A 17,546-nucleotide genomic window follows, 5' to 3' on the forward strand; every position below is an offset into this window, starting at 1 on the left:
AACAAAAAACATAACTCAGGTTGCGTCAGAAGGGAAGAAGCATGATGAGCACACTGTTACAGAGATAGAGCGGTAAATCTGAGATTTTCATGGTAACAGAGAGCTTTAGGACTACTAATACAACAAAACCAGAAAACTAGTTTAGAGAGGATAGAGAAGAATGTTTGAAGTACTAAAATTACATTTATTCATTTTTTTAAAAACGGAAAACTCGAATTGACCAGCGCGCGCTCACGCAACGGACCTATACAGCCAGCTCTAAAGCTGGGCACAAAGGAACCTGTCTCCAGAGGCAGTGTAAAGCCTGCCAATTCAGTTTTTGAACACAGCCACCAAAGTAATTTCTGCTATCTTTACACAGTTTACTGAAGCAGCAAATTCTGTAAGCTGTGATTGAGGAATGCTGCTGGTTTAAGTGAGCAGGGTCCGTTGTATCATGGGCTGTGACAAGATCTGGACAAAAAGCAGTCGTCAGGTTTTTCAGAGGCTGGTTGTCAGACGCAAGGTTAAAACTCATGGCATAGGAAGCACAGCTTTCTTGGGGATGGAGTATTTCAGGCTCCTGGAAGGAACTCCCACAGGAAGCAATAAACACCTTAAATGTCATTTTCTTTTCCAAATGCACTTTGACCTTGTTTTTAGTAACAAATATAGTATATATAGGGAATTAGAAGAACAAACTGCATTTCACACGGTGAGTCCTTGCTGACTGAAGTATGGGAGAGTGCTCACATACAACAACTGTAATTAACACCACAATAAATATAGTTATTGACTTGGCAAAGTTAGTTAGAAGTTTATAGTAGTAGTGTGGAGTAGCTTACAACACTCAGCTGAGATAATTAAATAACATTATTAGTTTTTCATAACATGGTCTAGATTATGCATATTTTTACTGTGGTACTTTTAAGGAATAGATCAATTCCATTTCTTGTATGTTCTGAAAAAAAATCTAGCTGGGGGACAAGTGTTGCCTTTAGAGCAAAATTAACGTTCAACATTGAAGAACAGTACAAAAACACTGCTGAAAAATTTACAGTAAGCCAGTAATTCTTACAATCTCAGTTTGTTAATAAACCCACAACAAGCGTTTTCACTTTCTGAGGATGTTAGGCCTCATTCTGAAGACATATTATTGCTTCATCAGTAGCAGTGCTGTCTCCAGAGGGGACATTTCTAGAGGCAGAGACCTACATCTATAAAGAACTTTTTTGTTACCTTCTCTAATTCCCATACGCACTCTCCAGAGCTATCATTACTGGCAAAACTTAATTATGTCTTGAGATTCTTTAAACTACTAAACTGCCCCTACCTAATGCAATTGTTAAAAACTGTATTTTAAATATGTGCTTATAGAACAGTTAAGAGCTGTTCCGTGAGTATGACTTGGTTTCTTCCCAAACATAACAGTCAAAGCAGTTCCAATAAAAAGTGCAGAAGAAAATTATTAAAGATTTCACAGTTTTACAGTTTGAAACTGTGACTGTGTAGGCAAGCAATTTTCTCTTAACCTGAAGAGAAAAGCTCAATTACTGTATCAGAAGCTTGTACGGAAGGTGTCTTCAAGTACACCTTTGGACCATTAAGCAAAGACTGCACAAATCTAAGTACAAGTATAATGACTTTGGTAAAATAAAAGGGTAAGAACTAGAGGCAGTAGTTCTCTTACACTAAGGCTGTTTGTTTGTGGTCCTAAAAGGCAGTTTTGTCCTTTTCAGTTTTGTTAAAAAAAGATAGTCTGGCTTTCAAGAAGAACACATCTCCTAAAGACAGACTTGACCTTTTCTTCAAGCTGTTGCTTTGTTTACTGTAACAGAAGCTATAAAAGAACTTGAAACCGCTATGCTGTTCAGCCAGCTCTGTCATCTACCATAGCTAATACTGCATTTAGAAGGTAATAATGGGAAACTGACCCCCACCAAAAATATAGCAGGTTTTAAGGTTTATTTCCGAAATGTTGATATACACCGTATTAATTACAGATTTTTTTTAAAAGTTATCATGTTAATGAAATGGGTTTAAGTTTTAATATAATGACAAAATTATAGATATGAAGATATCTGAATGTTGTAACAATTCTCTGTTGTCGTGTTGCCATCCAGGTAATGGTGTTTCAGTCTTATTTCTGGCCAAGTTGGGACAGCTAAACATGAAGAGACAGAAAACCATTAGGTTGCTAATCTTATGCTTTCAGTCAAACTAACATCCAGTTCATACAGTAAATATTTCTGTCCTATAAGCTTTGTTTGTCTCTTACAACCCAAAGTCTGCTGGTAACAGAATATTGAATGCATACCCTCACAGGAGAGGACCTGAGCTTGAGATCTTGAGATCTGAATAACCCTCAGAGGCAGAAGGTGCAGCGTACCCATCAACTCAACAAAGAAGTTAATTAAGCTGACTGAAGAGTTATAAGCTGATAAGCACCATTTGTCTCCTTCAAGTGCAACAAGAATTAATTTAGTTTTTTAAAATGTAGTTTTGAATAACAATTTATACTCATTTTAGTAGGAAGTAAAACCAGAGGTGGTGACAGCTACTGAAGGGCTGCTATTTGCTAACCACCATGAATAATATTTTATGCGCATTTGTACTGGAATAAGGCATAGAGAAGTAATGATGACAACGTTTTTAACAGCACTAAAAGCTTGATTTTAGTATAGGTATGGAAAACATCTAGCTCCCACTAGGCCAGTATTTATAAATAGCAAAACTTAGTACAAAGTTTAAAGATCACAGTTGAATAGCAGTTTTTAAGTTGTAAAAGTTGCTAAAATAGCCTGGAAAGACACTCTATTTGTGAAAGTATCAAGAACTGAGTCATTTTTTTTCATTAGGATTTATGTTAAGGCAATTATTATGAACTTGTTCACCTGCACTACCTGTGAACTCACATTGACAATATGGGCCTTCAAAAGTTAATTAAAAATAATGACTCCAAACCCCCATTTCAATCAAGTGAAAATAGATAACAAGAACGTGTATTAATCTTTCACAAATTAGTTTGTTTTTTTTTTTTGTAAAAAATCCATGGAGAAATATAAAGGTAAATAAGTCAACACACAGTTACAGAAGTAATAAATATTACAGAGGTTATCAAAGGTACCCACCTGTTTTATAAACTGTGTAGCATTAAAAAGTTCACTGCAGCCATAGAGGACATGTTTGCCTTGTTTACCCTAAAAAAAGAAAAGACAGGAAGAAATCGAGTGTTTAACAGAGCAGCAGAAGTGGCTGAAACTAATTGTACACCAAAAAAAAAAAAAATCTTGATGATGTTGGAGTCTTATATTTTCGCTGGAAAAAGGAGAGTTGTTCTACCAGAGGAAAAACACCTGTAATTAAATTGAATTAGAAAATGAGAGACCAGAGGCAGAAAGAAAGTGGATAAAACAGGGCATTTTACGCATTTAACCTCACTAGAAGGCTACGTTCTCTGACGTATCTATGAATGGCTTGGGGAAGCTAACAACCTTACTTGAGTAAACCCTACCCCCTAAAATAACTGGGCACTGTGCTAAGACTAGTGACAACAGATTTACTGTTTCTGTTGTGTTAGAGCCTGAAAACTTCAATCTGTAATTCATTTCCATATAACGATGATGTTAAAAACAGCACTTTTTTTGTAAAGGGAGTCTGAAACAAGACGTTGATTTCCATCGGATGCATAATAAACCTAGTTTGCAGTTTGACAGTATGCGCTGGATAGTAAGGCTACCAAAGTGCTATGTTAGCGTTCTGGAAGTGAAAATCAGTTTAAATAATACATAGTTTCAGACTGAGTTTATTTATTTCCAGTGTTGGGCTAATAATCCCATGATTCCTCAAAGTTCAAGCACAGGCTTGAGAAATCTGGTTCACTGTTAAATTATTTTGCATTTTCCCATATAAGTTAGGTAAAACAAACTTACTAAAAACCAAAATAGGAACATAAGCCTTGACAAAATGATTTTGTTGCATATATATTACCAATTGTGCTGTTTAAGCAGAAAGTAGCAGAAGCAGATTCTAACAGTCCTTAGCTGGTGGTCACACGCTAGCTGGGGAGATGGTAATCCTGGTTCAAGTCCTCATCTTTATTAATTTTGAGTGGTTTGTGGTAATAAGCTATTCTTGTCACTGAGCAGGATCTTGAGCTTGCATCTTCCCACGTTTCAGGCCAGTTTTTTTTTAATCTTGATGCCAGAACAGGTCTGGTTTTGATCTAAACTGGTATTTTGACAGATTCTACTTTCAGTAGTATGACTGAATAGCATTTGTTTCTGCCTAGTACCAAAAAAAATTTAAACTATACAAATAATTGTGAAATGGGAGCGTTGCTCTAAAATACATTAATGTACACTTCCAGTCTGTCATATATATTCTTCTAAAAGTGTAATTTTTAAAATGTGTATGCTTTTATTTAAAGTTAATTACTTAGTCCATTCAAACAAAGAGCTATGTCTCCAAATAATCATTGGAGCCAAGTCAAAACTGCTTAACATCTAAAAAAAAAAAATAACCTCAGTACTCTTCAAGTCCAGTATTTTTTAATGACTGAGAAACTATGCTGGATTTAAATGTCTTGTGATAAATGGTAACTTCTATCACAGGTAGATTGGAACAGATTATCAAGCAGGACCTTTCTAACCATCTACAAAAGGAAAATAAAGGACATGCTAAATTCTTTTGTACAAAACAGTATGCTAGTCTCCTTTTGGAGGCTCCCTACGGCTTGCAATTTTGAAGACACGTTTTCAGCATGTTGAACTGAACTTGGCCCATATATTTAAGGCACAATCTGCCTTACTGACATTATAAATATTTGCTTTTTGATGATGTGAGATAGTCCGTTCTAGCACAGAACTGCAAATAATTGGATTTGAGGGTTCCTCTTAATTCTACAAAAACCCCAGAATGTCAAAGCTGAATGAACATTGCTTCCTGTTTTAGAAAGTTTTAAAATACTTTCTTTGTGCTTTCAGAGGCAAACTGGCAAAATAGATAGTGCTTAGAAAAATAAAGCAGTGAATAAAATCTTTGTGGTATCTGCTTGCAAGAACAGAGCTGTTGATTCCTCTCTTTTTTTATTCTGGAGGAAGACTGATTGAATATTAGAATAATTAATAAGCTACATCTGTTGAAACAACAGATGCTGGAAGCGTACCACATGGAAAAGCAAATTTTATTGGTTAAGTCTGTAAGAGTCACCTGGGAGAGGCTGACAAGTCTCTGGGGGGTGGGAGGTGGAATGAAGGCTTTCATTAACCTTTCTTGTTTTTTTCAAGGGCAAATGGCTAAGTGGAATAGAGGTGAGTCTTCCCCCTTGGGAGGTCATCTCCCACTGATCAAGTACGCAGTCTGATCGGAGAAACATCCAGCACCCTTCAGCTGTGACAAGTGATGATGAAGAAACCTCTGTCCGTGGGTTCCAGAAAGACTATGTCCAACTTCTGACTCTCCGTAAGATCTAACATTACCACTCCTGTAGTCTTCAGTTTCTTCTGTCCTCTCCATCTCTCTACAAAATGACCTCCTGTTTGCCCTCTTATTCCTCAGAAACTTCAGCTTCCTGCCACTTTGTATGAAGTGCTGTGTGTTTAACTTGTCGTCACACAAATGCGCTCTATATACACATCTACATATATGCATACACAGTAAACCTCAGATCTGTCAGTATGCAGCTACGTATCAGGGAAGTGTATTAGCCTCTAGGGAATTCAGAGTTTTCTTTTAGTAGGCATAACATTACACATCACAAATACACATGTTGCTGGGCATCTTTTGAATTGATATGGCGCCTGAAGTGCCTTTGGGTAAACTAAGGAGCAAGCCAAAAGTCTGACAATGCACTCTGCTACAGGCAGATGCCCCACTGAATGCTACAATTAGTTATTAAGAATAGTGGTAAATGCTAAGCTGAGCCTAAATAATTTCTTTAACTTACATTCCTCTTCCTCTCCTTTCCCCTATCCAGACCAGCTCTGTTCCAAAATGGCTGCCTGTTAGGGGGGGACAACTCAGCACACACTTTATGTTCTTTATGACTTTTTTTTTATGACTTTTTGTTTTTATGACTTTTTTATGTTCTTTTATGACTTTATGTTCTTCAAGATTTACCTAGACATAAAACTCGCACGTGCTTGTTTTGTGGAAGAAGTGTTTTTCAGTGACTAATGCTCCATATTTATTCTTTTGTGTGAAAAGCCTCAATCCAGTCCACCACAGGACAGGACAATCATACCATGAACAAGGTTAAGATCAGGAAGGAAGAATGATACGCTGCTGCTCTTAAATAATTTACTACCTACTTCAAAATTTTATCAAAGTTCCTTTTGTATTTTTTTTATTCCTGGAAAGTGCTTGAATCCCACCCCTGCCCCCCAAGAACTGTAATGACGTAGTTACTTTTCTCCATCCACTGATTTTTGGTATGCGTGTGTTCTGCTAGGGGGCCAGCTGGAACCAGAGAAATTAAATCTGTTACACCAGCATTACATAGTTGGTTCCATATTTTCTTCTTTGTGCATATGACACCTCTTATGATTTCTACACAGAATCAAATGACGAAGCATATCAAGAATGAGCTTCCATTAACTCATTAGCAAAAACTTCTAAATGTGGGTAAATAATAAATGCTTAGATAGTGATGCCAATCTGATCTTTGCTTTGACAGATAGCGCAGTATTTGCATTATGTTGGCTTCTGAAACAACAGACATTATGCTCAAGTAAGATAGTTGTAAAATAAGATACTGTTATCTGTAGGCCTTGTTTTGAACAGACTTCATATTGCTAAGTTGCATATGAAAAAGCACTGTAGTATCTCTTTTGCGAGACGGATGAAGACTAGAGAATTCTGAGCAGTTCCTTACTTTCAAGGCTATGATATGCTACAGCTGCTTTATTTAATGAAATATATATTTATATAATGAAAACTAGTAACAGGACTTCAAAACAGTATGAACAGCCAAACTGACAGTATTTGATATATCAAATATATATCAGCAGAGAAACAGGTTAATTCAGTTAGCTACATCTGCTGACAGGTTTCAACCACATTAGGGTGTATGATGACAAAACAAAGCGGAATGCAGCTTATTTACTCAATTCAAAAGTGCAACATGAGCAGAACATAACAGTAACTCTTTGTTGGTCTGAATTAATAATCCACATTTTCTACTGATTTCTTACATACTTTTTTCCCCAGACTCTGTATATAATAAGAATATTAAGGCTAATTTCATAGACTTAATCTTTCAAATACTAAATGTTACAGAAAACCTGCTAAAACTGGTTTCTATCAGTAAGTTATAGACTACAACCGACAGAAGTGCACATACCTTTATGTAGTCAATAAGATTTTGATATTCAATATAGTTGCCTCCTCCAACTACAAACACTATCGCCTAAAAGGCAACACACACATAATCAGAGTATGCATTCAAATTCTTAACATTTCAGTAGTAAAACATATACCAAATTATTAAACCTACAGCAAAAATCATCCTAATCACACTGCAGTCTAAAAAGAACTGGATACAGAACCACCAGCTTCCTACCTGAAAGAACAGAAGTTTTAGTAGGATGCAGAATAGCAAGCTGAGAGCTTTTAACACGTCACTATCTTCTTCACTATCTTAGTAGAACTACTTGAAACATGCAGTTTCAACATGCTACTTTTTTGTGTGGAGATGTCGCCAGTGTCCATAGGAACAGTTAAAATATCGCCATGGATGGTTAAGAATTAATAAAATACTTCTGGTATAAAGGAATACGCTTTTTCATTATTCTTCCTCCTCCCACTTACTACCGGTAATAATCTATAATATTACTGGTAAAGGCCGTCAGTATTTTCTGGGCTATGTTTAAAAGAGAACAAATAATGAATCGAAAAAGGAGACTGTGTAGTTGCATCATCTTTGTTAACATTCACTATCCAAAATTGTTTGACCACACTATGTGAATTTTATAGAGACTTTATGTTACTACTGATGTTTTTGCTATGACCATCTGCTGGCCATATATATGACACCACATGGTATTTCCTTTGTTCAGGAGGATAATTAGGACATTTCAAGAGAAACCCGAGACATCTGTATATTGCCAAGGCAAAGATTTTGCTTATGAAACTTTGTAGTAAGACCAGATCAGTAAAACTTTTACTATTTGCAAATATTTATGTTGAAAAATACTGAAAGTTACTGGCATTTGTATAAAATGACAACATTTGTTGTTTTGCTTTTTTCCTTTAATTGCAGAGGCTGTTTAAAATACTGTCACTTAAATCAGTGGTCAACACTGCTGTTTAAGGCTGGACAAAGGATTAAATCTAGAGAGCAACCTAAAGATCTGGTATAAAAATGGGGGTTTTGAATTGCTGAGTACCCAGTTATGATATTAGTAAATCCCTGTAATTGCCTCCAGAAGAATTTTCTATTTTTTTTTTCTCCAGTATTAGTTAATGCTTACTTAGTCCTTTGAAGATGAAAAGACTTCTTCAAGAAACAGCTAATTATAATTAATACTAGATATAATTAGTCTAAGTGGTTTCTGCAAACAAGACCTCTCATTTTCTTAATCATGATCAGCAAAAATGACTGGTACTTCAGGATTTTTTTTAACACATGAGCACTGAAAAATAATTTCTACGTGACTTACCTCCTGGAATGGATTTTTGTTTCTTGGAACCGAGCTATAAAAAGAAATACAAACAAACTACAAATTAAATTTTATTAGACATTAATATAAATATGCAAAATAAATATCATGTACACATCATGTTATGGAATACTGTATAATACTAGACAAAGATATAAAATGGAATAATAATTGCCTTTCTGCATTCATTCTCTGAGTATTTTATTTAAATCATTTGTTATGGAAAATCATTCATTCTACAGGACTGAATACATGAGTAAACAGGAGTTTTAAGTCATCAGTTTTAAGGCTGCTGTTTGAATCATAGGCTTTATGACAACACTTCTTTTAGAGCTTAAAAGCTCTAACTATAGTGCTGCTAGCTAGGAGCAAATACAATGAGTAAACAATGTCATCAGCATTAGCACAGTTCATGACACTTACAGATCCTGCCTACTGGAATCTTACCTAGGTAAGCCAGTCAGTTTGCAGTGCCTGCGTATGTACTTATTGATGCTTCAAAATCTCAAAAACTGCTATAGGCAGCAGGTATGTGTCACAGCAACAACGTTAGGATTAAAATGATCTAAGGAGGAAGAGGTAAGCTACAGTTTAGGTGGTACAGACTCTTCCTCTCCATTTGAATACACAGCCCTGGCCCCAGGGAGGGAGGTAGCAGGGAGAAACCTCTCTGCACCTTCAGGAGGAAGGGAGAAAGCAAAGAGAAAGCCCTGAAGGCTCAGCCTACTCTCCTGCCCTTTGCTCACGCACAACCGCTACCTTCCTGCCCTGTACTGGCCTGCAGCCCCAGGCTGTCAAATGCACCGTATGTTCTAACACAGATTAAAAACATTGCATTTTTCCCTTCAACTTATCTTTTCCCTTATTTCAAGAAGTTTTCTCTGAGTGACCAACAACAATTGACTCAACGCAGGTTCCAGTGTATCAGAAAAACAGGTTTTAAGAGGGAATGGCTTGCTCTAATATGTTGTTTTGAGAATGGCTTGCTCTAATATGTTGTTTTGATCTGTCACGAATACTACAGACTCCCCGTAAGTAGAACTGTTAGCCCAATTCTCTTGTCGTTTGAATATGATATGCCAAATCCACATATATTTTGTGTCATCCTTTCAGAGGGCAAGGCCTGTTTATACTTGACGTATGCTTTACACAGGATATAAAGATACTGTTTTGCTAAGACTGAATTACAGTAATGCAGTTCCTACTCTAGTTAAAAAATAATAGGTAGAAATGCCAGTATTTCTTAAAGCAGGAATCGGTTAGAAAAAAAAAATAGTCACTTCTTAATATCCTTCCATTAATTATACTATTTGATATTGTTACTTTAAACTAGCGATATTTTGTCAAGCCAGCTAACCTTTAGTTGTTTACCGTCTACATAAATATTTGAAGGGAGAATTAGACAACCCCCTGTATGGCTATACTAGAGTTTTGTTGTCATGCTCAAGTATGACTTAAGGAATATAACTTGAGTTTATGTAAGAAACCCAAACAAATCCCAGACCAGAAATTAAAAGTTCTTCCCTATGATGACTATTATAGCTACACAGAATGGCACATTTATGAACTGCTGTAAATGCGTATCTTTACATTGTTTAAAGCAACGTAAGAACTACATGGGGAGGGTAAAAATGCACATTTACATGAGAAAAACCCTTTGGCTTTAATAAAACAAATCTTTGCACTTTTGCACAAAATCCTTCAAAAATGATATAAAGGCATATCAAAACAATGAAAGCTGCAATTAAAATGAAACATAAAATACTGGCAGTTTTCTTCTTTGAGGCTTTCAAAATCTGCTTATCTTTGAAATTATATAGTCTGTAATTATATACTTTCCAGTAAAACATATATATATATTCTCTGAAATTTGTTTCCTATTACTACTTATGCTGTCAGAAATATACTTTCCATGTTTCAAGAATAGAGGAAGCAGGGACAGATTTTAATGCAAATAACTAAAACGAAGTCTGGACCTACTTTATCCATATTTGTCCTGTAATAAACCCCTGCAATTAAATGAGTGGATTGTTTTCCCACGGGTTCTATGAAAATTATTTTTAGAAGGTATGTTAAAATTAAGTATCGTCTCTGTTTCTAGGATATTAGAGGTGAGATTATCAGCCACAGTTATTGGTCAAAAACATAAAGCAAAAGATATAAATTTATAAGCTTCTAGTATAATTCCTCTTCCTCTATTATTGGCAAAATAAACTATATCCAACTCACCCTTCATATGCACATGAATAAAAAATGTGCACCTGCCTATACAAGAGCAAATGCAGTCAATTTTTAATGATTTTTTGTTTTCAAAGTTATTAACAAATCACTAAAGAAGGGTTGTACTTAAGTTAAAATTTTAACCGTTTAAAAAGTGATAAAGAAATTTTGGTGCACTATCTGGTGACTTTTTAATTTAACAGTGAAAAACTACGAAGTTTCAAAGAAACCAAGCAGTACAACTATAAAGAATTCTAACATTTATTATTGCTAAATATTAGTACACATTCCTGTGACTGAACAGATTACATGTTAGCAGCATGTTCAGTCACTGGAACGAAAGATTTTTTTTTTTGCAGTCTTACAAGAATTTATCTGGTTGACCGACGTTCCCGTTGTGAACTCCTTCAACACCAACTGTCTTGACTTAGAATTAATGATTAAAATCAATTACTTGTAGTCAGCAAGTAAAACAAAACAGATTTCTTAAGTTAGCCTTTTCACAGGGTACAAGGAAAGAAGCAAAACTTAGAGTAAACTCACCTGTCACTGCCTCGTAGCATCTTGGGGTCAAAATACCGGTAGTCATCTGTTTCCTATTAAAAAGTATGTTTTCATCTCAAAAGATTGGAATTTTGGCTTATGAATTTCTGCTTGTATCTATTACATTAAACATCATTCAAACCAACATCATTTCCCATTTAGCAGTCACATCATGCAAAATTAATTGTGGTGTCCACTAATATTTATAGTATTTGTACATAACTGAACCAGTATAGAATAAACAACAGCGAGAGCTATGAAGGGTGCTATTGAGCTTTTTGTTTCTGGTTCATCTAAAATTGACTATTACACACTTTCCAAAAAATACACTGGTTGCATAATAAATCCCAACAGAAAGGCAGTATGCAGAAAGAAAAATCAAGGTGTTACCAGCTTTAGATGGTTTTACACGGTTAGTTATAAATGCTAAAATTTTCCAGGTTACAGAGATCTGCTATTGATTTAATATTGTTAAACAAAACACTTCTGTGGCAATGAATGCTAAATACAAGATAGATCAAAATCTGCTACCGTTATGTAACTCACCCTTTTCATTTCATGATTTATGACTACTATTAAACCAAAATTAAGCTCTTGAAGAAGAAATGAGTTCCACAAGAACTTGAAAAGTCTGTCTAACTATACAAAAAAAATTTTTCTTCACAGAAAACACTGAGGCACTTCCAATATTTTTATTGGCAACGAGCAGGATTTTTGCCAATTATTAGGGATGAAAAACAAAACTTCTTAGTAACTCCTTCTGACAACTATTTGGCTTGCTTCTGTTTCTACACTACATTTTCATCCAGGTACTGTGAAGTTTAGTTTGTGGATAAACTGCATGCAGTTGATTTCATCTGGGTGCTTACATGCAAGATCTCTGTGTTTTGATGATTCTGTAGAGCAGAAATAATTCTTCTTGAGTAGTAGACAGATTATCTGGGGAACTTATTAGAGCTCACAAAGCATAACTATCTCTAATACTACAAAATACTTAGTATACATGTGGTGGTTACACGCACAGGAAATAAATCTATTTTATATTAAGGACCTTCATGTAATTACATAAAATAAGTCTCTTATCCTCAAGTTTGGCTTTAAAAAAAAATTAATTTAGATCTAATTTCACACTTAACCTCTGTAAAATGCTTTTATATGCTCCACTGGGAATTTCAACTGCATTTGTAAAGTCTGTCAGCATTCATGATTTTGGCAGCCTCATACATAAAGGTGGTATAGTGACTTTGAAGTAAGGAGAGAGCTGGGAATGGATAGATAGTGCTAGACTAAAACTGAGAGGTATTTGAGAAACCTTTAACTCAGATAAAGAGCTGCAGCTTCCCTGCTTGTTAGAATGAATCATAGATTAGTGCCAGAACTAAAATCAGAGTTAAAAAAAAAACATTACAAACATTTCCTCTGGAATGTATTACTGCTGTGGTTTTTTGCTGTGGGCTTGTGTAAATAGACACACAAAAAGTGGTAAAGTAATAGAAATGTGATAAGCTAGGGTATTTTTTTTTGTTGTTTAAATACACCATTCCTGCTGAAATCAGTTTTGAGGGTGCAGGGAAAGAAACCCTACTAGATTTTACTTGCTTAAAGAAATAGCTAGTCTTGCTAGGAAAAATAACTGAATAGCAGTTTCCTTACACACAACTGAATTTGTGACTTCCCCAAGCAATTAATGAATAAAATTCATACTTTTGAAATTATAAACTTAATTTTCAAGATTTCAAATTAAAATGGAAAAAGACCCGTGCAAATATCCTTGACTTTCAGTCTGTATTTGCTTTTCTGCAGAAGCTAACATGACTAGTCTGGACTAAGGAAATCCCCCATTTTTAGAATTTTTCGTTGTAATGCATGAAAGGTAATCATACAGTATATCCTAAGCCTGAAAGATACCATATTTAATGAAAGGGATGATATTAACCAAAATACAGTTCCATTCATATATATCACAAATAAGATTTATCTACCTCTTAAGTCAATACAAATGTACATACTGTATTGACAGAGGCTAAACCCCTTTGGGACTTTGTCATAAAAATATTAAAGGTTTATTTGTCAAAGATTGTCCTCACTCAAGAATCAAACCATTCTGTGGAAGATACTTAAAAGAACCTCCACAATTCTATAGTAAGTGGTGGTCAATTTCATATCTATGGGTTAAAATTTGTGTATACTTGACAATATGATTTTTTTTTTTGTGTTAGGAAGAGAAGATTTAAGGTTTTAATCAATCTCTATTCAGGGATACCAAAACAAAGCAACTATGTTATTAGATTTATGAACAGAATATTCCTTTATGAAAACATAATCTCAAAAGCAATTGCTTAAAAATCTTCTTCAACCAATGGATGTCACTATTAAAAAAAAAACAAGTAATGGATTACTTTAAGGTCCTCAATGAATGTTTCTGAATAAATGTTTCACGAAAAAGTGCAAGTATAGTTAAAGAATCTAGACAAATTTAAAAAATTACAGGATGGTATTATTGCCCATAAGAACTATTCTATCTGTTCCTGCTTCTGAAAAACTTGGAAAACAGAGGTGTAGGACTCCTTTGTCCTTCCTGGTAGCTCTCCTTGTGAGACAAAAGCAGCAGCAGGGACAAGTAACACACAAAGTGATTTACAGACAATCCCACAGGGTTTTGCACAGTATAGCACTCTGAACAGGTTTAAAATTTCAACTGACGATAATATTTGCGAATGTTGGTGGTACAAGTTGTACATTTAATATATTTACTTTATGGTTGCATTTTATATTTAGAAAATAATTTATTTACAATCATTGTAATAATTGTTTGACTTCTCAAGAATCTGTTTTAATTTTGCATTACAACTTTTATCTGTATGTATGTTTCATACACTGATCACTGTGGTTAGTAAGATTCAATGAACTATAAAGGATATTTGTTTCTGTGTTGTAAAAAAAATAAACTTTTTACTTTTTTTCCCTCCCTTTGTATTTTGCCTGCAGTGTAATAACTTCCTATTCTGGGGAACCAAAAAGGACCTCAAACATCACAAGATGAAGAGAGGCCACAGTGGTGTATTTCTACACATTGTCCTCTTCCAGATACAATTTCACTTCTGTTGATGGTATAGCAAGTCTGAACATATTCCACAATGACTCTCTGGCTTGCTTCTGTCAGCTGAAACTCACTCAAAAAGTTGCCGTCCATTTTCCTGCAGGTTAGGAGAGTCATTCTTTAGGGCTTGCCTGGTCTCCTGTGACTTGAAAAGCAGGACTCCCTGTTTTGGGCCATGAATTCCAGTCTCTGACATGGCAGCGAAACATGAAGCTGCTGTCTGACAGAACTGGCTCAATCTCTGCTTTTTCAAGTCAGAAGATCAATGTTTTCTCCAAATTATCAAAGCGATCGTGGCTGTTTTCTACTAAGTGAAATGTGACACTATCAAGTCAGCAAAAAAACCCCATATGACTTGTGAACTTTTTCGAATCAATTCCTAAACTTGTAGGCTGAGGAAGCTAGTGTTTATTTTAAAAAAATTGTTTCATTTTTCACCTACTTGTAAGTTATCTGTAGTTTTTAATTTCCACTTGCTGTATTAAGTGTTCTGAGTGACCTCTACTGGTTGACTAGATAAAATTAGCCCCGTACATCTTTTCCAAGTCTTGCAAAGAGGGACAACAATCCACTGCCACTGAAAATAGTGTCAATTTCTTTTGTTTGTTAAGAAAAAGCAAACTTTTTGCTAAAAATCGTGACATATATTATCTATGAAGTACAGTTTAAGAAAAGACAGGATTACTTGCATGTTGATCGTTTTTTGTATTTTACCATTTTTTATCTCCCTTTACATATAGTTAATACCTGGAGGTGAAAGTGGACTAAGAAGAATGTTTTAAATGTACTAACCAGTGTGAGATATTACAATTGTATCTCTCTGACGCTGATGTCATTGAAACAGAAGACTGATACAATGTGGTAAACTTATTGAAGCTTTCTAAATGACTTTTCACAGGTGATTTTTCCAGAACAAGTTTGTGCACAGGATGGTCCTATGTAAGAGTTCTGAAGAAATGAGATACACAGCAAGAAAAAAAGACTGACTATACATTACGTATAAAAAGATTTAGGGCCATTTTTAGCTGTGAATTTTAGCAAATGTCTTGACTATCTAGCTAACATTTAAGTGTTTCAAAAGTTTGTAACTTATGTAAGCCCGAATAAATTTTCACAGAAACAAGGGGAAAAGAGGACTTTTCTGACACAAAACCAACTCTGCTTGCGAAGCGGAAGACTGCATGAGCACTGAAATATTTTCCTCTAAACAGCAAAGCTCTAAAGAAGCGGGAAACAAAATTTTCTCTAACATACCTCTCTGTAACTACTTCTGAAATTGCGCTCTTAAAACAAACAAACAAACAAACAAAAAATGGCCTTGATGCAAAGAGAATTTCAGCCTACAGTTTAACTTTTAGAAATTTAGGATCAACAGAAACTCAGTATGGCACAAGAGTAATAGAAGCTCAGAATAGAAAAAAACCTCAAAAACACTAGTTCCAATGAGACACAATAAATTGTCATTGTTTAGAAACCATTTTTATGCAAAAAAATCTTAGTAGTTATGAAAATGGTTCTATTCTTGAGATACTTCATGATTAGATTTAACTGCATTATCATGAAGAAAAACAGCGATGGCATATTACATATCACAGCCTCAAGATTTCATTTGTTCCACCTCTTTCCATATGAAGGCAGTTATACTCACAGGGTTTGACTTCATCTCCATAAGGTTGTCCAATATACGTGTGACTGGTAGATTCTGTAAAACATAATGTGAAATTAATGGAATGCTGAAATACTTACTAAGAATTATTCACAGGCACACTATTATTTATGGAATAGTTTACAAAGCATTTGAAATACTACTTTAAACAGTTTTCCTCCTATATTTTGTAAAGGTTGAGCATTTTTATCATCACCTAAATTACCTTTCTGTACAGAAAATGCAAACATCTGAGGAGCATCTAGCTAGAGGATGAATAGAAAGTGCAAAAAAAGCGTTGAACAAAGGAACAGAGTTGTATTTAGGTATTACCAAATAGATGCAGACATGTGATGATGTATGAATTCTTATTAAAAAAAAAAAAAACTTTGCATTTTAAGGAAAGAATTTTAAAATTGAAGATGAGAATTAAGGGTGTGATTCTAAAAAAGAACTAATGTTGTCAAAGAAATGGGTAAAAAAAGCAATCCTGGCAACAAACGTTTGCATGAACTGGAAAGGAATAAACTGAGGTAAGATTCAAGATGACTTTTCCTTATTTAGGATGGGAAATGTTAGCTTGGATAAAAGATGTGAACTATTAAACAGCCAAACCACTTTAGTTGTAATAAACTGAGGGGGAGTTTACATAGCAACAGAACTGGAAATGTGTCTTGTTGACAGAACATATCAAAAAAGGACATTCCAAAGGATAATCTACAAATAACACTGAAAAATGCCTAGTAAAAAACCAATGTAAATCCTCAAATGAGAAAAAAAAAAGTTAACTTTAATAGAAAAACCACAGACCTACATCAGGCTTAAAAATATGAGGAAGAACAGCATTTTATTTGGCTACCCCAAAACACCTGGTGAACGAATTAAAAGCCAGAAAAAAAAAAATCCTGAAAATATTGGCATTGTGGCTTCTTACTCACTCAGAACCCAAACCAAAGCAAGCCATTTTGTCACGAATACTACTACCTTTTTAAAGCAACACATGTTAAAAGAAATGACAATATGTTTAATACAAGAAGAATAGGAAGTCTCATTTAGAATACAATTATTATCTATTGTTACAAGTAACAGTTTAGATCTCTCTATAAAATACACATACGGGCAAGCTGCATATTTAAAAATAGTTTCCTCAACTGTATTTCATGACATACCACTGATTTGTAACTGTGCAATGCAACTTATCACATCTAGTCATAGTGAAATTCCTGCAGAATTTCATTGACTACCCTACAAAAGCCACAGAAACAATTTTTTAAAACTTTTATGTGATAACTGATACTTTTCATGCATAAATTATGTGTATAACAGAATGAATAAACAATGGCTATGATTAGAATAACTATGTCAAAAAGATACACATTTAATTAGAGATGAGATTTCA

General features: G+C 34.7%; 1 protein-coding gene across 2 annotated transcripts in view; it reads right to left on the minus strand.

Annotated features, from left to right (window-relative positions):
* Positions 1-415: 415 nt before the first annotated feature.
* The window catches only part of SCFD1 (sec1 family domain containing 1), a 55,674-nt gene continuing 38,543 nt past the window's right edge, over positions 416-17,546 (minus strand). For both annotated transcript variants that reach the window (XM_082316740.1, XM_082316741.1), the window contains exons 20-25: positions 16,151-16,204; positions 11,403-11,455; positions 8,640-8,673; positions 7,322-7,387; positions 3,111-3,179; positions 416-2,143 (exon numbers count right to left, since the gene is read on the minus strand). In XM_082316740.1, coding sequence (XP_082172866.1) covers positions 2,120-2,143; positions 3,111-3,179; positions 7,322-7,387; positions 8,640-8,673; positions 11,403-11,455; positions 16,151-16,204 — 300 coding nt within the window. In that variant the 3' untranslated portion in view covers positions 416-2,119. The remainder of the gene's footprint in view (positions 2,144-3,110; positions 3,180-7,321; positions 7,388-8,639; positions 8,674-11,402; positions 11,456-16,150; positions 16,205-17,546) is intronic.

The sequence above is a fragment of the Platalea leucorodia genome (assembly GCF_965183815.1).
Source record: "Platalea leucorodia genome assembly, chromosome: 7".
Taxonomy (NCBI): Eukaryota; Metazoa; Chordata; class Aves; order Pelecaniformes; family Threskiornithidae; genus Platalea; species Platalea leucorodia.